Source organism: Oreochromis niloticus, linkage group LG19 (genome assembly GCF_001858045.2).
Source record: "Oreochromis niloticus isolate F11D_XX linkage group LG19, O_niloticus_UMD_NMBU, whole genome shotgun sequence".
In the NCBI taxonomy this organism is placed as follows: Eukaryota; Metazoa; Chordata; class Actinopteri; order Cichliformes; family Cichlidae; genus Oreochromis; species Oreochromis niloticus.
In genome coordinates, this window is record NC_031983.2 from 12,026,429 (window position 1) to 12,049,781 (window position 23,353).

The window sequence follows — 23,353 nt, forward strand, 5'->3', positions numbered from 1 at the left end:
GCTGACTGGATTATTTGAATCATTGGCTCAATAATGAGCATGCACCACTGTAACGGTATAAAAATATGACAGAAAATAAGAAAAAGCATAATAGGTCCCATTTAATACTTACACATTTAACATTAACTAGCGAGTTTTGGATCTACAGACTAGCTTACTGTTCTGTAAAGTCTTCCACCTGCACTAGCTTTACATGTTTTACGCTATTTCTGCTCATGCTCTCATTGTAAAAATTTACCTCCTCTGTGCTTCGTTTTCGTCTGAGGAGGGCCCATTTTGGCGCTGCACGACTGGGCCTGAAAGACACAAAATAAGAGGGAAAAAAAAGCAATTAAACCACAGAAATAATCAGCCTCTATGCGCGTACACGTAAGCCCTTATTACTGTTTTACTCATCTCCAACACTTTCCCCTTTGTGCTGATGATCACCCCTTATAGCACCAGATACCAAACACTTGTTTGTGACCGCACAGACAGAAAAAAAAAGCAGACAGCTTCAAAAATGTTCAACATTTCAGAGTTCAACAGGGAGTTATTTTCATATTGAGACAAACCACGTAAAAAAGGACTCAAATGATAGAAAACAGTCTAAGTAGTGTAGTCAGGGAGAGAAGCTGAATAAACAGATAGCAACAGCATCATGTGAGGCACTGCCCTGGAGGCCTGCAAGCTGTTTATAATTGCTGAACAAGTTGCCAGCCACAGAAATTTCAACTGTGAAACACAAGAGGAACTGAAACAAGTGGAACAAGCAGAAACTCGGGGAATGTGACAGAAAAATCTAAAAATTACTGCATAAAGTACAAAACAGCAAAATTCATTTAGTAAAACATATCTAATTGCGGGTATTTAGCATGGTTAAACTTGTTAACAGCTAGTGTTGAATAATCAACATCAGCCACATGATCATCTCAGTTTAGCACTTTTGCTTGTTGACCAACTACAGACAGAGCAAAGGAGTCAGCGCCTCATTCTGGAGCAGCTATTAACGGGGGGGAGCGCTTATCACATATCACCAGAATACCAGTCATTAAACTTCAACGCCCACCGTGACATCAAGATCACCGACGGGTGATATTTCCGTTCGCTGCGTCTGGAGGATGTGGGGCAGCAGGCGGGGTGATGGGGGCAGTCAACACTGGGCACAGTCGCAGTTTGAGACGCTAAGTCTGGATCATTTCCACTACACCGTTACATCAGCAGCAGCAGCCTGAACCATTATTACGAGGCAGGATGGAGCCATGTTTTCATGTTGTTTACTCAATTTCTGACCGCACCACCTGAATCCTCCAACAGAAATCAAGACTCATCAGACCAGACAACAGTTTTCCAACCTTCCGTCCAAATTGTAGCCTCACTTTTCTGCTCTTAGCTGATGGGAGTGGGCTGCTGTAGCCTGTCTGCTTCGAGGTGTTGTGCATTCAGAATCTTCTGCATACTTTGGTTGTAACAAGTGGATATTTGAGTTACTTTAGCCTTCTTAATAGGTCAAAGCAGTCTGGCCATTCTCCTCTGACCTCTGGCAACAACACAGCCTGTTCTGGTCACTGCTGCTCACTCAATATTTTCTCTTTACAACGTCCTTCTCCTGCATGACATAATGCTGACTAAATTTCTGCTTTAACGAGCAGTTGAACAGGTGTACCTGTTGAACCGGTACAGTGAGAATACTCGGGCGCAATGCCGAGAAAGAAATTTATATCCAGGGCTCACTTGTCAGTTACCACAAGCTATAATTCATGCTGACAAATCGAAAACGGTTTGGTTTTCGATTCTTTTAACGGTTCTTTAGCTTTAACCATACGCACAGAAGACAGAAGCGACAGAAGCCTTGAATGTGTCTTTGACGCTCCCATAAATTCAGCTTGTTATCTCGTGGTAATTATCCGCCCTGCAGTAAAGCTTCACCTTAAATCTAGCAAACATTCAGAGGGTTTAGTAAATATACAGAGAGAATTAAAAGCAAAGAAACCATTTTGCTCTCTTTGAAAGAGTCGACACAGTTGAATAATAAGAAATTAGCTCACAAACAGAATTTAGAAACTCTCCAATTCTGCTAGGCTCTCGTGTTAGAACATACAGTATATGATGGAAGCTGATGGAAGAAAAAACCCTCACAGGCTTTAAATATTGCATAGGACTTATTTTTTAAGGTTTCAAAATCTTTTCAGTTTTAATTACTAAAACTAAGAGGAACATATTTCGAGGTAAATTAAAACTATGATAAGTAATTCAGATTATCAGGATCCCGATATGAGCACAGAGTTAACTTTCCTTCATGCACATCTACAGCATGTATTACTTTTAAAGTGATACTTCAGGGACTCAATCGTGAAACACAAGCCAATTAACACAATATGAAGACTTCACAACCCTTCGACAAATAGTAATGTCGCAGATGGTAAAGAGACACTCGTCAGCCTGCGCTGTGCTGTTTGTGTGTCCATGAATATGTGTAAATGTGGGTTTGTTTGTATATCTGCTGTTGACACGAAGCATCGTATACGCTTCTTCCTGTTGTCATGGTGAGGGCAAAGGAAGAACATGAAGCCCCGGGGGAGGAGGGGACCTGATCAGGCTTGTAGACATTTTACTGGAGCTTAGGAGCTCACTGACTGTGTGTACATTTGATGTGATGGCTGTTTTAATGTGATGATAAAAAACAAAGAAGCAGCTCTTCCTCCCCCTTCCTTCCATTAACACACACACACACACACACACACACACACAGATAACACATTACAAACAACAGCTACCATAGACGTAGCCACGAGGTGACAAAAACAGGCAGATGGATACACAATGCTTTCTATCACCATCACAAATAAATTACTCAAAGTATTATGTAAATATGATTCTGATTTGTACTTTCCGCTAAGCTGTCGGTTTAGATAACCTGCCTCATTTACTCAAGTAGGAACTACCATGAATTCATCAGTGTAATGAGATTCTGCTTCTCCTTTCCCGATGTGTGCAACAACTCAGGTAGACCTCATTATGGCTGACAGTGCAAATGTATGATACTTTTTACTGCTTGTAATCACAGACTGTGAGTGTCTGGACAGATCGTCAGCAGTCTGGCCGTTAAGCTACAACCAGTGATGTAAAGTAGCTCCTTAAATGCACTGCTCAGAAAACAAGCTTAAGAGAACACTTGATAATCACAATATGACAGAAATTCAGTCAAAGCAGTATGCTTAGTTAGGAAACACTAACCATTGTGAACCCATTCACCTGCTTTCGGTGCAAATGAAAGTGAGAGTAGGTGCACTGAAGAGAAAGCAACAAGAAGACCCCGAAAAAGGTGAATGTTTTACAGGTGGTAGACACAGACCATTGCTCTCTCTTTAATCCTCCTGACAGTACCTGCAGCCCATTCATGTGGTACCGATAATCCACCTGCTCCAGGATGCTGTCACAGGAAGGTCTGCTGTGTCTCCTAGGACAGTCTCAAGAGTGTGAGAGAGATACCAAAAATCAGTCTGGTGCACAAGGTGAGCTGGACAAGGCCAGAGAAGGGTATCAATGCAGCAGCAGGACCTGTATCTGCTTCTTTGTGAGAGGAGGATCACTGCCAGAACCCTAATAAATGACCTGCATCAGGCTATGTGCAGATTTCTCACCAAACTGCCCTAATCGAACTCCATGGGGGTGACACAGGGCCCCCACATCTTTTAAATGTGCTCATAACCCGGTGCTGTCCACTCTACAGCCCTGCCCGGCTCTCCTCATATAATGGGATCTACTTCACACTCTCGAGACTGTGCTGGGAGACACAGCAAGCCTTCCTAGCAGCCATCCTGGAGCAGAGGGCTGGTAGGAAGCCCCTGCCACCTAAATGGGTTGCAGGTCTGATGCTACCAGCAGTGACAAGGTCACAAACAAAAAGCAAGACTAGATAAAAATCAGTGAGGCATGATAAAGAGAGAGCATTGGTCAGTGGATAAACCATTCTCTTTTGCTGTTCCTTTCATTTGCACCAGAGCAGGCCAAAAAGATTCACAATGTTTTTTTTCCTTCCTAACTGAACAGATATAAATCTCTGCAATTTAACTGAGTGTACCCATAATTCTTTTTGTTTGCTTAAAAGACAAAGTGCTGATAGATCAACTAAAAGCCCTGCAATAAAAACACTACTCAAGTAAATGTAGCATTTTATCGGTGTACCTGGTCAATGTGTAACCCGCTTTAAAGGCAACTTTTTCTTGAGTGTAGTAACTTAGTGCAGGTTCACAGCAGCCCTTCAAAGGGCAACAAGACAAATCTAGGGTTCTGACAATGATTAGCTGGAAATCTGTATTTTGAAATTTCCTTTCATGTGAAACACTGGACACACCTGTGAGTCTCAGAAGGTTATTTAGAGAAGTGCAGAGTGAGGAATCTAACAAATGGCAGACAAAGAAAGAGCTGAAAATGAATTGAACTGAATGTGTTGGATGTTTAACATGGAATGTAATGTAGAGGAAGTACAAGGATGTAAAAACAGAAACACTGAAACAAAGCTGAAGTTGCTCAATATTAGACCAAAGTGCATACATTTCACCACTGAGGGGAACACAATGCACAATTACCATCATAACCAAACGATTCCTATCAAAGGAAATGGTGAATATTTAACTTCCCTCCATGTTTTCAACAGTCTCAGACGATCAATAACTGCTGGATGATTTAATCAGTCATGCATGTATGGCACTTACTGAGGATGATGATGGCTGAAGAAACCTGCCTGAGGACTCCAGGTGAAACCTCTGGAGTGATCATGGTGGGAAACTTTCCACAGCCTACCAGCGATCAGTACTGCGTGACACTGGAGTGTCAGCGTGGAAGCTTAGCACAAACAGCGTTGTCGAGTAGGAACAGATATGTGTCCCAGGAGCAGAAATGCCTTGCATGTTGAGGCCCATGATCCCACATCGAAATGCACCCAAAAAAAGGAGAGCTGCCACATGAGCATGACGGGGTACGACATTTAGGCTCCCTATGAGATATTTTAGCCACCAATGGGGGGTGGGTCACAAGGATGGGATGGGATGACACCGCAGTTAAACACTCACAGATATTCTCTCTCAGTATCTCCACAGTATCTATGCACAGACACACACAGACACACACACACACAGAGCTTATAAGTAGCTTGTAACCAGAGATACTCAGGAGCTATTTAGTAAACCAGAGATAGGTGTGAGGTTAGCGTCAAATTCAGTTCAGGCCTAAACTGAATTTATTCAGTTAGCCGTACAAAGAACTAAAATATCCTGATTCTCTGCAGCACATCTTTTTTTTGTCATTTTCTAAAAAAAAAAAAACCATAGAAAAATCTCAAATTTCAGGCAGCCACCAACAGCCCGTTCATGTTGTTATTTTTACCTCTGCTGAGGAGATCATGTGATCATTTTTTTCTGTTTTCTTTTCTACATATTTTTATTTGTCTCTCAAAAGGTCAAGGATGGATCTGCATTAAACCCGAAGTCATGCTTGGCCCAACTCAAAGCAATACATTTTGTTGGAGCCAGAACAGAAACCGGATCTGGATCCTTAAATCTCTGGAATGGTTCAGTGCACAAATAGGTATAATAAAAAATATAAATCCAGGGACTCAATTCATGCCTGCTGTTTGGCTTAGCGTTGAGCGTGTACCTGCAGTACATAAATTTAACCAACAGGGTGTAGTAGAGCTTAGCATAGCAGTTAAACCTCTGAGGGTGTAGCTGCTTTATTATCAGCCACACATGTTTGCTTGTTATTTTCATGTATCGTATCTTAAACCAGCTCATGCCGTCTGTGCAAATCTTTCCCCGAATGAGCAAGTACCCACACTGAAGATCATCCAGGTAATGGAAACAAGCTGAAAACAACCTGGATCATTTCATTGCAATAACCTGACATTCTTTTCAGATAAAAATAGATGTAAATTTATCACAGATGAACAACTAAAGACAGCTGACTGAAGTACGACCCAAAATCCTCCTGAAGTTCCACTTAAAACATTAAAGTTCTCCAACACCAACAGCTAACAGCTCAGAAGCTTTCATCTCCCGTTTCACTGCGGAGAGAGGAACGATTTAATTTGAATCAAGCATTCGGAAAATGTCCTCAGCCTGCCAGGAAACACAAAACCAGAATGCCTGTTTTTAATGAGAAATCTGAATGATAAAAAGGTAACGGAGTGAATGCTTAAATAGCTAGAAATAAGAGCAACAGTGATCAAGAACATGTGCTGAAGAATGCTCACCTCCGCCGTCAGGTGAGCTGAGGACGTTGAGGGCGAACAGCATGGCGTTGGAGAAGGTGGTCGCCTCCTCCTTACTGGCGAAGTTCAGCCCGTAGACCTGCCGGGCATCACGCCACTGATGGAAGGTCGGGGTGGCCTGATTGTACTTCAGGCCCTTCACTATGGAATAGTTGATCACCACCTTTGTTGGAAGAAAGAAAAGAATCGGTGTACGTGAATGTGATCATCTAAGACCAGAACTCAGTGTTTGCCAATTAGTTCTGCCAAGGTTAGAATTTATTATTGTTAACAGAGATCTATTATTCTAATTACCACGTCCGTATGTTTTATTAATGACTCCCCTGACATACTTTTACAAGACTCAGAGTTCAATTTATTTATCTTATACTGAGCTTTCAGTTCATCCTGGCTGAAAAAGCTATATTTGCTGCTCATTTAGGGGAACCCTCCTTTCAACAGACAGTGGATGAGGCTGCTGTGCTCACAGGGATTACTTGCATACCTGATGAGCATAATATTAGCCAGTAACATGCTGAACATATATATGAGCTGTCCAGAAAAATCCTTAAATAAATACATGTCTACCTGCTTTTAATGAAGGCAGTAAGCTCTGCTAACATTATAAAGAAGTTCATCCTAGCTGGAATAGCTATATTTTTGATTATTATGCTAAAGTTCATAGCAGGTAGACCCAGGCAATGAACCTTAATTGTGCAAGATATAAGTACTTGGAAAAAAGTTATAACTGTAGTTATAGCAACAGCAATAAAACCTCTTATGATGAACATCCTATGAACACAGCTCCTGTCTTTGTTATTTGTTTTAGTAACAACATGATCGACAGCCATCAGACTCAATGTTAGCTGTTCATCAGATGATGAGGCATATTCTGAAATGTTTAGCAGGAATTTGGCTGCGTAGATTAAATGGTTTTATTAATGTCACAGTTTTTGGCTCTGACTTTTCTCTCTAAGGAAACTATAAACAAATACAGAAGTAAAAACTTGTTTGTTAAAGATTTCAGGTTGTTTTTGTCTCATTTGGGGGATCAATGATATTTATTTTGTCCACATTTTCTTCTTTTAAATCATTTTAGTGATGATCTGTCTGAGTAAACTGAAAGCATTAAACAAAGTCCTTCTAGAAGGACTTCTTCCTCTTCAGTGATGCTGAATGCACCCAGCAGCAGCTCCTTACTGCATATTCTGTGTAAAGTGTGCAGCACAATCCCCAAAACATCATCTATCTAAAGAACTGAAGAATTCCTGATTTTAAACTGCCTGATAATAATCTGAGTGCCTTTAACAAGATCAAGTATCTTGTGCATTTTACTCCAGATCAAATGACAGATGATGAACAAGCTGCCTGTCCCTGTTCAGAGCATGTTGTATTTCACTCTCTACTGCACACTTGTGGTCAAACTACAGAAAAGCAAGCTTACAGGGAAAAGCTTATAAATTAAATTAAGATACTACTGAAAATACATATGATACTGAAGATACACGGCCTTAGCGAAATGTTTTTTAAAAAAAACCCTACTTAATAAATGTTAGGTATAAATATTCTTGCAGGCTTAACGACTCTAAAAAAGGAACAAACGTGTTTATAAGAGAGGGTTTAGTATGGTATTTACTATGTAGACCTTAATTCTGTAGCAATGATTTATTGATTGTTCTTATTAATAATCTAATAAAAACCATTTAATTGCATCTTTATGATGAACATGAACATGCAGACTCTGTGAGCAAGGAAGATTTTTTTTGCAGCTGAAGCTTCCTGGTTTATAGTTTATTTGTAGTCTGAGTTCTGAGCAGCTGTGCCTCAGCAGGCTTTACTTGCATGCCATTAAACTGGTCCACGTGCAGAGCAAAAGAGGGATTACATTTTCTGAAATCTATAAACCATGAGCTATTATCTTATGACAACTGAGCTGCATGCGTATGACACAATAACAACTGCATGAAGATAAACTAAATCAGCAGTCTGAACCATATAAAACTAAAGAACTATTAAAAGAAGAGTGAAAACACACATCCAGTCATGAATATCAGCAGTGTTTCATGGCAGCAACTGAATGGATTTAGACATGTAGACATGGTCGAGACGACCTGCTGAAGTTGAAATCGAGCATCAGAATGAAGGAAAAATTTGGCTTAAGTGATTTTCAATGTGACATGATGTCTGGTGTCAGATGGACTGAGTATTTCAGAAACTGTTCATCTGCTGGAATTTCAGATTGGTCCAAAAAGACAAAAATATCCAGTGAGCAGCAGTTTAGTTATTGATGCCAGACGTCAGAGGATAATGACCAGGCGGCTTTGAGTTGATGGTTGGCAACAGAAACTCAAATAACTACTTGTTACAATCAGTTAGTATCAGTGCAGAAGACCATCTCTGAATGTCCAGCATTTTGATGCTTGAAGCAGATGTTCTACAGCATCCACACCAGGTGCCACTAAGGCCAGCTAACAAAAGGAAACTGGGGCAACATCTCGAACTGGCTTCTTCTTGCATCGCACAGTCTCCAGGACTGGAGTGTACCTAATAAAGTTGCTGGTGAGTGTATAATTGGAAATCCTCTCTGTTTTAGTGATACTGTAAACTATAAAAATAATAGTAAACTACAACCTTAAATAGAAATAGAAAAATCAATACAATTGTATTTATACTGAATTGTCACTAACACTATCCAGCAAAACATCCCCTCGTCATGAGACGTGCACTGCTGGTTGCTTGTGACTCTCACCTGCTGGTCCTGCAGTTTAACGCCCACCACTCTGAAGGTGTTGTTGGCAGTATTGTGGTAGATGTTGATTCGGCTGAAGCCCTGTTGCCCAGGCTTGATGGGCACCCATTTCTTACTGGCATCATCGTAGACCATCACAGAGGCCCGCGCCTGGCAGATACTCTGTTCACTGGTTTAGAAGAAGAGGAGAGGGAACACAAGATCAGAAGGTTTGGTGAACATCATAGAAAAAGTGCTTCATTTCACTCTTTATACTGTCAGCGTTGACCTTAAAAGCAAATATGACGGCAGTCAATAAAATAAAACCAGTGAAACAGATTCAGTGTGTAATTTTCTGGTGAGCCGAGGGCCACTGGGACTGGCGAGCCACACCTTTCTTCAGTCACCACTTAAGGAGGAACATTTTGCCACTGTAGGAATCTGACAGCTTATATATGTGCCGTGCATGTGCTGAGTGAAGGACGAGTTGCTGTTTTTAAAATCTATAAACAAGACCTCAAACTAAAACTAAACTCTGGAAAATTCCCCTTTCCCCTGTGGCCTTTACTGTGGTGCAGTTTCATAAAAAAACAAAACAAAAAAACAGAGGCATCGGAGCAGAAGGGTGTGTGTGTGTGAGTGTGTGTGGCGGGCTGGGTAATGACACACTGTGTTAAAAACATGTGTTTGATCGGCACACATGTTGCCAGCTAGAGGCTCCCTTGGTAAGAAGCTAATGAAAAGTCAGAGGACACGCGGCTACCAGTGAGCATTAAATAACCGTGTTCACAACCACAGAGCTGCAAAGAAATTACTTCAGTGTAGAGATGCATTTGGCCACTGACTGATGTGGCTTACACAAGTCACATCACAAAATTATCAGTTACAGCGGACGCAGCTTTGTAAAAGTTTAACTCGGTGTTTTGTGTGTGGCAACCACCGTGACTTTAGCAGCACGCGCTCCTAAAAGTGAACTCATGCTGCTAAAGCCACAGCGTGGAAGCACATGTGAGCAGGTGGCGAGGAAAAGAACAGGTGACAACTTCAAGTTCCTGTAATTTCCACTTTCAGCACCTCAGGGACCGACACTCTCTGGATGTTAGACACATTAGCATCCTGAAGGTGTGAGGGCCGGAGAAAGAAAACGAACAAAGCGCTGGGGGTGTGCACATTGCCTTAAACTCTGCAACAGTTTGTGAAAAATAACATAGAGCATAACAAAACTTTCCACACTGAAGGTGTGAATTAGCTGGCAAAAGTATTCAGAAACAGATTACAAATCACAAAATTCATTCCAGCTTTAACAATATAGGAAATCAGCAAACCCTCATATTTCACAGGGAGGTACCATAGACTATATTTATAAGAGGCCTCTCATTTCACCTGGGACTGAAAAGTGACGCCTTCATCCTGTATAGGGGCGACTATAGCTATAAAAGAAATCAAGACTGTACATAAGTCTACGGGAAAATGACCCTATTTCTCACTTGATTTATGACCTGAGCAAACATCAGTTTTCCATCTCAATTGTTCATTTCAACTAAATGAAATATAAAGTTCATTTGGTAAATTATGGCTTCATTTAGAAGAACACACACAACAAAAAGGGCATGGTATGCTTTAAGGAGCGGTTCCTACTGTATGACCTTTTCTCTGTTAGAATAGATATTTAGTGTGTTGTTCTGTTGTGTCCATCTTTTATATACAGGTTATGTCCTCTCGTCCTTTGGTTGGCAAGTGGATCAATTGGCAATAATGTCAAGGTTCTCAGCAGCTGACACAGCTGCTCTCTTCTGCTTGCACAATTAAAGGCTGTGAATTATTCAGGGCGTGCCGGTCCCATTTGTCCTCTCAAAAATGGATCAATGAACAAACTGTAGCTGCTTTTAGGTTTACAGTTTGAATACGGTTTTAATATAGAATATATAATTCAATATGAATATAGTCAACTGAGACTTTCAAATGACTGAAAAGACAAAAAATACATGTAAAATTGCAGAGAGAACATTTAAAAGTGCCACTGAACTTATTAAGTGCCACCTTGTTACAGACAGAACAATTTACTAAAATTAAATGATCAATAAAAATAACAGACAGCTAAGGAGATGTGAAAAGAAGGTTGGTTTGCACAGAATTTATTAGGAGCCGCGATTTGCTGCCAAGGCTCCGAGGACATCAGCGCTGAAATGCCAACATATGAGACCCTTCTCTGACATCCTTTCCTTCAACGTGCTGCTCTGCAGGAGGAAGACAGCGTGACACCTGAGAGACCCCCCGGTGCAGCACTAACATGTTTGGTCTCAGCCGGCTTCCTCTTACTTTCCTGCAATCAGCTGCTCTCTGGTTCCCTTGTGGTTGTTTTAACAGCCTCACAAAAAAGTCAGCGATGATGCGATAGCAGCATTTTCTATTGGATTCACCCATGCAGTAAATTCCTACATTATTCAGAAAATGTAAGTCAGACAAGGAAGTGATGTTTTCTGATAAAGAAGTTGTAAAATAAGAAATGTTATTAGTGCTGTAAAATAACCTGCTGTCAAAATATTTTCCAATCCCTTCGAAACCACTTATCTAGGAACGTCAAAATAAAAGCACCGCTCTGACACATGACAGCTGTGTCGAGTGCATCATTTTTGGGTAAAAATGTCTGAACAAAGTGAGCAGCACATCGCAGCACTCCTAAGGGAGGAGACTTTAAAACTCGCTTGACAGATCCCACGGTTACAACCTCCCTCCCTCTGTCAAGTATCCATCTCTCCCCACTGCACAGCTGCTGTTGAGCTAACCAGCAGCAACATCACCATGTGTGAGTAAAAAGTAAGACAAAAGTGAGCGCTGATGCCTGGAAAATGGTTACACAATAAAAAAATCTCCGTCTGGGGACAAACAGGAACTTCCAAATGAAACAGGAAATTCAGGCGGGCAGACGGAAATATGAATTCCCCCCAAAATAGCACAAATCTGAAACACAAAGCAATCCACTGCAGGAAAGAATTGCAAGTTTTATCAGACAAAATTAAAGACCCTGAATAACACCGATCATGCCATTGCACTGTAATGATATGCTGGAAAAATCAGGAGTCCTGGCATCTGAGTGAATGTTATTTAGGAATGAAAACACCCAAACTCCCACAATCCAAATCTGATCAAGCATGTGTTGAAAATACTGAAGACTTAACCGACAACCAAGTGGACCAAAAGGCTCCCGTGTTTATGACCTGATGGGTCAGAGCTGTTTTGGTGGCACGATGAGGGCCGTACAGTATTGGGCAGGTTGATCTGTGTATTTGATAGGTATGATTCATCCTTAACCTCCACATTCCTTGGCTTTTAAAATAGATACAAATACATTGTTTCTGCTTAGCTAAGCTTAGAGTTAAAACCAACTTATAATCTAGAGAAGCTTTTCTGAATGCATAACGATGCGGGACCAGTACAAACAGCCTCTAAATATGTTTAACAGACCCTCTAATCACATAACAGACACTTCTCTCCACTTCAGAGACCTGACAGACCACCACAGTCTCAGTGGGGAAAATCAGGGCGGGGAAGAGAGAGGCGGCTGCATCTCTGGGATGGATCTTCTTACAAAAACAGACCCTATTTCTGGAGCAGTTTGTGCCAGAGGTTGGATGGTTTCAGTTCTCCTCAACAAGCTAAAAAAAAAAAAAGTCCGTCTTGTCTAGTTGATCCTTAGACATAGCGTGTTACTCAATCAACACATCATGTGATATAAAGTAAAAAAAGGGAAAAACAGGAGGACTATAGGAGTATAAAAGTGTGAATTAGGACCATAACACAGGAGCTCTCACCACTTCTGATAGTGTGCTAAATGCTACTGTGTGTGATCTACTATTTAGGGGTGGTGGACTCTAGATCATATGGCAAGGAACAAAGAGAGAAAGGAAAATAGGTAGAGCATGACCGATAGTAGATGCTCATATTAAAAATGCTCAAAAATGCAAACTGTGCTAATGATGCCTGTGAACTGAAAGCTGAGGCTTCAAACCTCTCTAAGCGCTTGTTTTCAGGCAGTTTGTATTTCTAGTTAAGGATCCGCATGATGTGAAACCGAGGCGATATCTTTAATATGATTGTTTAGGTTGTTGTTTAGGCCTTCTGTTAACAGGAGGCATCCAGTCAGAAGAAAGTGAGCTTGAAGTGGGAGGAGGAGAGGACAGTAGATGAACTGAGGTGAATTAAGGCCCAGCGTAATAAAAATAAGTAGTCTAAGAATAAAAATACAAATCTGTAAATTAGAATGATAGCTCACCTTGAAAAAGAATGTGAACCAGTTGATTTTCAGGCAGAAAACAAAGATGACTGAGTGAGAGATGACACGCAGGAGAGGCTGTGACTATGTGTTTGTGACGAAAGGCGATATGGCATAATCTGAAAAAGGTCAGCTATGACTAAATATCAAAATCAGTGACATTAAAATTAACGTGCTGAATCAAACTGATGTTCAAGGTTGTACAGACGACAGCAGAATATTGAGGTTTATACTAAAGCAATTGTTAACACTATTTTTGAACAGGCCTACCACCCCCATTTATGGCCCCGAGCTGTGGGTAGTGACCGAATGAATAAGACTGCAGATACAAGTAGCTGAAAATAGGTGGACACTTTACAGGTGTGATAATAAAGCTAAGCTAAGCGAAAGAATAACTTACATGTTAATAGTTTAAGGAAATATTGATATATAAGAAACAGTGTAAGGTGTATCACCGGTCCTTTGACTGGATGAGCTAAAAATCTCTCGGCAAAGAGATTGATAATGAGATTCAGGCAGACTACAAGAAGAAAAATCATTAATTCACATCTTGAATCATTCATTCGCCCATGAATGTTGAAATGTAACATGTGATGTATACATTTCTACAGGATCCCTCAGCATTACTAAAGGGAAAAGCGACTGAACAATACCAAGAGTAGCTTAAAAAACTGCGTGAATAATTGCAATTGGGCTGGCAGTAGCAAGTTATAACGCAGGAGCCAGGCTCATTTTATGCAACTGAGACAGCCCACATAGACCAGAAAGTTCTTCTGTGAAAGACTGATTTTTTTGGCACATTTCTGTGACATACATTATGGCTGCAGCAGACTTTTTTGTTTATATAGCAGTCTGCTTTTTAAAATGTCACATCTGCACTTTATTTATGTGCCATGTTAAAATGTAAAAGACAGAAATCGTTGAGCTGTGTAGAGCTCAGAGGACCTGCAGAGTAAGGTAATATTTCACTATGGCCTCATCATTACAAGTGACCTTTTACATGCATGTTAAATTAAAAGTATTGATTATGGCTGATGAAAGCGATTTCATCAAGGTGCAGAAAGCTTGCATGAACTATAGTGCATTGATCATTTGGGCAGTTTCAGACTCCAGGCCACTCTTATGTTCTTTATTGACTACATCTTATATCTTTAAAGTGCATAATTCATCTCATGAATAAAAAAAGAAATACATATGTTTTTTTACATTATATTGACAGGCTAATGAGACCTGCATTCAGCAGAAAGCAGTTCTATAGGCCCGTACAGTCATTTTTTATTTAATATGCAATCAATAGCCTCTAAACTGGGTCCACCTGTTGAACTGCTTGTTAACGCAAATATCTAATCAGCCAATCACATGGCAGGAACTCAAAGCATTTAGGTGTGTAGACATGTGAAAATGACCTGCTGCTGAAGTTCAAACTAAACATCGGAATGTGGAAGAAAGGTGATTTAGGTAAGTGTTGGGGCCAGACGTGCTAGTGAGTATTTCAAAAACTGCTGATCTGCTGATATGTTTGCACAACCTTTTGACCAATCGCCTAAAAAAAAGACAAAATATCCACAGTTCTCTGGGCAAAAATCAAAAGAGAGTGGCCAGACTACTTTGGTCTGATAGGAAGGCAATAGTAAGTAGTAGGTATGCAGAAGAGCATCTCTCACATAGGAGCACTATAGCAGCAGAAGACCACACCAGGTGCTACTCCTGTCAGAAAGAACAGGAAAGCGAGGCTACAATTTGTATGCTGGTTTGACTGGACAACGGAATACTGGAAAATGTTGCCTGGACTGATGAGTCTCAATTTCTGCTGGAGCACTCAGATAGCAGCGTCAGAATTTGGTGTAAACAACATGAAAGCATGGATTCATCCTTCTTTGTATCAATGGCTGCTTACAATTGGAAGTCACAAATGATGATGACACTTTAAGGCCTCCATAGCCACCAGATCTCAATCCAACAGACCATCTTTGGGATGTGGTCGAACAGGAGATTGGATCATGAATGTGCAGCCAACAAATCAGCAGCAACTGTGTGCAAAATATGGACCAGCATCTCTGAGAAATGTTTCCAGTAACTGTTGAATCTATGCCATAAAGAACTGACGCAGTTCTGAAGGCAAGCGGCAGTCCAATCCAGGACTTCCTAGTTGTAACTAATAAAGTGGCCAGTGTATTTGTATTGGTGCAGAGGAAAAAAGTACTCCAAATATTCCAGTTCTTTCCTGGAAAAAGTGGATGCGATTTCCCCAATAGATCCCATCTGAGCACCTTGTTTTTTCTGGAATAAGTAGGCTGAAGCTGAATAATAAATTCATCCCAAAGGCAGCCCGAGTGGGGTGAGAAGAAAAATCTAAGAAGCAGAAGAGAACAGTGGCAGTGATTGAAAAAAAAAGAAGAACAGAGAAAGCTATGAAGGCTTCTGCTGCACTGAAGGCTTCCTCATGTCAAATAAAGCCTCATAGTCGAGCGGTAAAAATGAGGCCACATTCCCAGGCTTCTGAATTAAGCAAAGCACTTCCCTGCACACATGGTTAGACATATGTGCCCGCCTCACCCCACCCTCCTCCGCACAAATCCTATATTATACAATTTGAGTGTTTCCCCTCAGAGATCAGTTATTTTCAGAAATGACTCCTCAAACTGATCACGACCAGAAAATACTAAGCGCATACATTAGGGGTCGAGACATATTAGAAACAGAAGTTTCATATTTCTGTGAGGTTTGGCAGATTAAAGATTAGATCACTGGCTGTATTTAGTGTTTCCTTGGCAGGGATGCGAGTGGGTTGTGGTGGGGTGCATGAGGCGTCCTCTTTGGGTAGCACCCGGGGGGCAGGGCTTCTGTTATCATGGCAATTAGCTTTTGTATCTGGGGTAATTGTTTCATCCTGCTGGTTCACAGTGGAAGGCACCCGAACGGATCTGAACAACTGATGAGTCATTGAGCACGACCCTGCACGGCCGGCTCATGACCGTGGATCGGATTGTTAGGCCTTTGTTTCTGTGAAAACTAGATGTCAAAAACACTATCAAAGGACACTAAAGCGTCACAGAAATAGACCGTCAGCAGAGATCTGTTGATACAAATGCATGACAAATCTATGACAGGAAAAGAGGTTAGTGAAGGTTAGTTTTCCCTTTAAATTTACCTGGAATAACATTGCACTGCAAGAAATTTCCATGTTAAATTACAAATCTGTGTCTTACAGTAAAAAATGTTCATGTTTAGAATATAAGAATATAATATAATATTTTTATCTCACTGTCACCACTTTATAACTATAAAATATGACTATGTCCTCATCCTGGTGCCATGCATTTCTTCTCCTACTCCCTTGTACTGCTCATAGTAACAACTACTCTAAGTTGAACTCTGGTTCACGGTGGCCCATTTTTAGCTAAACTATAACACTATTTTTAGGCGCGCAATCAGAGGGAACCACATCACACGTCCACAACAATCACAGCAAAACTCAAATGACTGCAGTAACCATGACAACACTTCTGAATTAATGACTTTTGCTTAAACATTTCCATCCAATTAGTTCTGTTGTTGGCAGGGGGAAAAAAACAGTAATCTACTATAAAAATGTACAGCTCCCTACTGTATATTTTTATATATGAACCACAGTTCATATTTCATATTTATTTCTAGCACATATCCCTTTAGTCAACTTTCTCGTCATTGGCTTCCACTCACGAACAGACGGTTTAAACAGTGGCTGGGCGGGCTACAGAGCAACATGCCTAATAAGACAAAATTATGAATATCAGTTCTCAGTGACATCATAAAGATAAGAGGAGAAAAACTTGTGTTTTTCAGCCTTCTGAAGCCGGAGGTTTTGTACAATAGAGGTTACTATTTGAAACGTTGGCCATTTTTAATAATATGGGAGAACCTTTATCTAAAATTAATTAACTATAAGGGGAACCAGGGAGACCAAAAAAAGATACATGCCATGTTATCATGCTCGAGGCCTTTTTCAGCACCTCTGCTTTCCCCAGCCTTTCATGTCACCATAAATCTCAAGTAATTACTCTGTCAACCGTCACATCAGTTATCATTCACTGCAACTTGGAGGTGCCACAAATACAGCTTAATCTATCCAACTAATGAGTTTCATTTCACGCTAATTAAGTAGCCTAAAAAAACAAAAACCCACCATAACCTCCCGCACAACGAAAGCCAGTCGAGAGAGAAGAAAGCACCCAGAGAGGCTTCCAGTGCAGCAGAAGTGATAATTACACAGCTTTATGCATCCCTTGTTGGTGCTGTAGCTAATAAAGAAATACAGTCAGTGTCAGGGAGATGTTTGGGAAATAAACATTAGTAGCCTCAAGTGAGAAATGTTTCATTCCTGCAGAGGAATTTGCTCCCATATTGGAAATTTGGCTGTAGGGAAGGTCAGGAAGTCAAACAACCAACAGTTCAACCACTGCTGTAAAAGTTTCCATTGAAACATTATTAACTGTAACTACAAGGAGAGACATAACCCACTAACAACATACACAGTAGCCAGAAATCCAGCTCGGTTCTTAGTCTCTTCTCGTTAAGGGTGAGGCAGTCAGTCTTCTGATGTGATGTGAGGTGCTGCCCCTTTTTTCCAAACAGGAAGCAAAATACATAATTATACACCCACACACAGTATATTATGGTACCCATAGTGTACATACACCATTACATGGTAACAGATATTTTTAGTGAAGGGCCGGTTTAAGGCAACAGAAACAGGGACAGAGAGGTTGGTTGTAAAGTAAGGATCCAGTTTGGTGTTATTATTATGCTCACAATGAGGATTACAGCCCCGTGGCTTCAGAGCAGGGCAAAGCCATACATTTAGAGAAGGGATGCCACTCTCTCTTTGTGTGTGTGTGTTTAAGTGGGTGAAGGGGTCTGGCTGACAGAAGGAAGAGGTCTGTCTGGATTAGAGACAGAGCATAGCGGGCAGATCATTACCTCACTGCAGCCTTAAATCTAAATTAACCCGGGCTTAACTCTCGTACAAGACCTCTAATCTGCTCCATGGGGGAAAGTAGTGTTCACAGGCACAGGCAGGGAAGGAGGCCCGGGGAACTAAAAACAGCACAAGCTCACTGTGGCTCACACACAGTGTGAAGCTGGGTCACTGGTAACCCGGCAAGCTATACACACTTAGTCCGTTTAAAGGATGCAGTGAGACACGAGGTAGGGGCCAGATTGCAGGGGTTGTAGTAACTGCCGCGTGTAACCTAACACTGCTACTAAACTATATGGAGCACAGTCATTAAAAATAAATAAGAGTGACACACACTCACAGAGTTATAATTACAGTCTTTTTGCTGTCTGCATTTTGCCAAGCATGCCAAATCTGACTCTTAAAGGGACCGTTTCTGCTTTTCTTTAATGTCTGTCACAGATTTACTCTCATAATAATGGAAGATTATATCAAATATGGAAAAAGTTTTTTAAAAAATGAGGGTAAGTGTACAAATAATGCCTACGAGTCAGAAGCTGACTGCTCTAAACACTCTGTATCAGACATTACTTTTTTCACTCTTGTCTCTGTATGATGTCAGTGAGAGCAGATATCCTTAATATGTGAGCCCTGGAGCCCCGCCCACATGCTGTTTAGCTCTTTAAATCTCCTTTTTTCATGTTGTCCACATTGTGCCTCACTTTTACTAGATCACAGGGTGTTTATCTGACCCCGCCCCACTCATATACGAAAACTTCGCAATATTGCAAAATGCAACTAAGCCTAAATCAGAGAGAGCAGAGTGATGTGGTCTTAATGGCATTAATGCAAACTGCATTAATGTGCTTATGTTCTTAGCCAAATGCCCCAGTTGTTCTGTGGAAAAGGTTCAGTTGTTTGAATCCTTCTGCAGCACAATCCTTTTCATTCAGAGCCATATAAAACATAAACAGTGATCAGTCAGGCCCATGTTTGCTTATTAGTGTGAATGCTTGTAAAAGCATTCACAGTATTGTTCTTCTAATCTTTATTATTATTATATATTCCGTACGTTTTTTGGCATCTAACTCCTTCAAAACCGTTCAACTTAGAAAAACCATTCAAACACCATTAGATTCCTCTTCTTTTGGACATGACTGCTTCTACTTTTCTCATTTATAACATTTATATTTTTAATTTTATTCAACTTTTTTCAACAAAAATTTCCCATGTATTTCAATGGGGAGACCCTTCAAATCCTCATTCAACTTACTCATTTTTAAACTGTATCTACTTCCACATACATTGACGTAGAGCCACCATTCAAACTTTAAAACGAAGACAAGACATTCAACTATTCAACTTGTATTTATCTTTTCAATATCTATTATACTTTTTCTTCAGTTCCAGTTTAAGTTTCATGATGTTTTTTCACCCGTTTCAGAGTTTATAATGGGTGTGTATGGGACGGAATGTTGGGGCTAGAGTGAGACAGCTCAACTGCTAGAGTGAGAGGAGCAAAAAAAAATAATCTTAAAATATTTTTTAAAACTGCTGCTGTGTCCGCAACGTTTGCTCTACAGGTATGATTTTACCCTCAAAACGTAGCCATCGCTGTCCTCTTTCATCCAATGTGTTTACTATTGTACTAGGTGTTATGGTTCTTTCATAAATGTCACCAAAGCACAGACTCCTCCCTCCAAGTCCTCCATAGACTCTAATGTTAAAATGGCTCAGAAAGTTCCTTTGAAAATCAGAAGAGCATGGTGTTTTTACACTGTCACCACGTCCATATAATAAACTCCACAGGCATGAAAACTGAGAATTAGGTAGACTGGACATTGCTGCCGCTCACGGTGAAAGAATTTCATCAATAGGACCTGTACTTTTCATTTGGGAGCGATTTGTTTCGACCTGACTTTTCTGTTCATTTTAAGCAGCAAAAGTGAGGTGCATGTCTGTGTGCGTGTGTATGGAGCCAATGGGTGCAGTCACTATAGCAACCAGGCTCACACCTGCCTGCCTAACGAGCTCTGTCTCTCACTGTGCCAAGATTCATCTTAAACACTTCTCTTTCAACTGCTGCTGTGTCCACAGTGTTTGGTCTACAGCCATCATTTTACCCTCAAAACGAAGCCATCGTTGTTCTCTTTACAACACAGTGTTTTTCAAAGCTCAGAGATTTAAACTTTTTAAACTCTGTGGATCCAAGTGGAGGGATCACATTCTAGTCATCCAGTGATTCAAAGAATATGAACTTTTAATATTCATTCAGATGTTTTCTGACTCTAAATTTTCTGTTCTCATTTCTTAGGTTTTCCAAATTTTAATTTAAAAACTTTTCAGCTATTTTCCAACTTCTTCTGTGTGAACATCAGCTTTCAAAAGTTCTGCACTTTTGTTTTCAGGTTAAAAACTCTGTATTTTCCAGCTCATTCAACATTTTTATTTTTAACTCAAAATTCAGCAATTAATTCATTTCAGTGCATACATTCAGATTCAAGCATTCACACTGCAGTTTCTTCAGAAAATGCACTTTCTAGTTACACTTGATATCTAATTGTTGTATATTTTGTGTACTTGGTGTCCTTGATCAGTCTGTGTTTCTGCCCCTATCACTGCCACTTCTCTCCCTGTTCAGTCAGGTTTAGGTTTAAATGGATAACCTCTACAGGTCATATAAATAAAATGATTTTAAAATACTTGAGGAGTCATTTAATTATAAGAATAATTGGTCGGTTGGTTGGCTGGCTTAGGTAGGTGGCACAAGGCCGCTGTGGTACATGAGTTTGATTCCACCCCAGGCTTTTCCTACATGTTGTTTCCCCCTCCTTTCCTATCTGCTTCACTGTCCCAACCACCAATAAAAGCTAAAATACCCCCAAATAAATCTTAATTTCAAACCAAATGAAAGACGAAAAGCCAATAATGACGATGTCTGTCAAAAATAAGGGGCCATAAATCTACCACGAGGATGCACGGCCATCTGAGAGCAGTTTGGAGTCGGGGGACGATTTCCGAAGAGCAGTTTAGAGTGAATATGAAACAGTATTTTTGTATGAAATGCCCATTTTTAATTAAAAAGTTAACATTGCTTGCAATACCCTATGCATTTTCAGTGTTCAGTGTTGCAGCAGACACAACAGGAGTTGCATGTATTAGACGAGAGATCAGTTTTAAGCAGCGGCTGCACATCTCGTCATAAAATCCTCATTGTCCTTTATTTTCACACCCCCACCCTCCCCCTTTGGTTCTTCTTCTCCCTCGTGATAACAAGGCAGCCAGCAGAGCTGTTTGATCCTACCGCTCTCATTTGGGACATCAGCAGCGACCAAATATCCCTCTCCTCTCTTTTTCCATGTCTTCCCTCAATCTTTCATCGTTCAGGAGAGAGAGAGAGAGAGAGAGAGGGGGAAGGAGAAGTGCACTGGCCTGAAAGGCTGCCTTTCTAGCCGGAAGCTGAGCAGTCTTTAACACGTGTGTGAATTAAACATGTATAGAGCCCTTACAGAGCTCTGCTATTCAGAGATGCTCCGTGTGAAGCTGCAGCGTGTTTAGAATAAAGAAGATGCTCGGCGTAGCATCACGTGCACACGCTGAGCCGCATCTTTCTGGCAGCATCTCTGGCTTTGATGGGAATGCTGCAATCAGGCGAACAGTCATCAAAACACATCAGAGTCAAAACTTTGCACACTTTTGTGCACTTTTAACATAAAAACAGAGAGCTGATTCATTCCACCTTTGTGGCAAAGTTCAAATTCTCCATGCACACAATAACTAATCCAAAATAGCCTCCATTCTGTGTCAGTTTGCTGAGGCCAGATTAAGATGACAGATTAGTATTTCAGCTCTGATTAAAATACAGCAGGAAAAGATTTGTCCGTCTGTGCTGCTGGAATATTACAGCGCTTTCTTTGTGGACGATAATCAAACCACATCGACTAAACAATCAGACTTTTTTTACTCATCCCAAACTGTTTTTATCTCATCTTTGATATCCTTCCTTCATCTTCCTTCCTATCTTCATCCTTCATCCTCACTGACTTACTTACTGGAAGTAGAAATGATCAGACAGGCGTCAAACAAAGTGTCAGCACAAACCTGGCAGCGATGTGGCTGTAAAACAATCCCGAGTCACTGACACTCTGAGGAAGGCAGTAACGCAGCGCTTGCAACCGGTGTATGTCCATGCTGGTCAACAGGAAAACAAACCAAAGCAGCAGCAGCAGAAGCGTCACTCTATAACACAAACTCCCTCCTGTGCTGCTGCGCTACATTTAAACTCTAACTTATTAAAAGCGTTTTAATCCTCTCCTGAAAGCCTGCGACAAATTACGCACAAGAGCAACAGCTGCACGAGTAACTAAAATCATCCACTTAGAAGCGAAAATGAGATTTAGAACGTTCCCACGGTTACGAGTTCTCGCAGTGCTGCATTCACATCCAGACGGATGGCCCCTCCATCCAGGAACAAAGGAGATGACTGACAGACAGACTGGCAGAGATGAAGTCACTGACCAGCCAGCGATCCCTAACACACGATTGTGAGTGTGCGATTGTCACTGAACCTCTGCGCTATTGTTGTACTGAAAACCCAAGGGAGATTACCTCATATCCGTCTCAACCAGCAGCACCCCCCCTCCCCTCCCAAATCCAAACACACACTACAGTTTACTGACTGTATGAAAGGGGGGGGTCCTGCTGTTATCTCCACCCGCCCCTCCTCCTGACTCCAGCCTGCTGTTGCCATAGCCACCCAAATAAGCCGAGCCTGAATTAACAACCAGTGGTCTATACTGCGGTCAGCTACTATTGACTGGGATGTCCTCCACCTCTGAGGACAGATGCAGTGGATGAACACTCGCGGGGCACGCACATTAACTGGAGGTGGTGTGTGCATGTGTGTGCGTGCATGCATGTGTATGTGCTAAATGTCCATTAAAAGCTATTGAATAACTCACAAGCTAACACTCAGTCTGGTTTAGATTCCCTGGGTGAGACAGCAAAGGCAGGTGGGGGCATTTTGGAAGGCATCGGTGTTATTGTTGAGCGGAGCGGCAGTATTCGATCCAGATGTAATAAAACCAGAGGTAGAGAACGTTCCCGGTTTGATTCTGGCAAAGGACCCTGTCCACTATGTGCTGTCCTGCAGGCTACAAATAAACGATCTCCCTCTCAAGCTCTCAT

At 41.1% G+C, this 23,353-nt stretch overlaps 1 protein-coding gene across 4 annotated transcripts in view; it reads right to left on the reverse strand.

The window, feature by feature from the left end:
- evla (Enah/Vasp-like a) overlaps positions 1-23,353 on the reverse strand; it is a 39,072-nt gene that overhangs the window by 7,965 nt on the left and 7,754 nt on the right. For 2 of the 4 annotated variants that reach the window (XM_019348725.2, XM_019348724.2), the window contains exons 2-4: positions 8,979-9,147; positions 6,233-6,413; positions 239-296 (exon numbers count right to left, since the gene is read on the reverse strand). In XM_019348725.2, coding sequence (XP_019204270.1) covers positions 239-296; positions 6,233-6,413; positions 8,979-9,147 — 408 coding nt within the window. Of the gene's footprint in view, positions 1-238; positions 297-6,232; positions 6,414-8,978; positions 9,148-22,267; positions 22,699-23,353 lie in introns of those variants that run through there. The other 2 variants (XM_019348723.2, XM_019348726.2) reach the window with 2 other exon arrangements.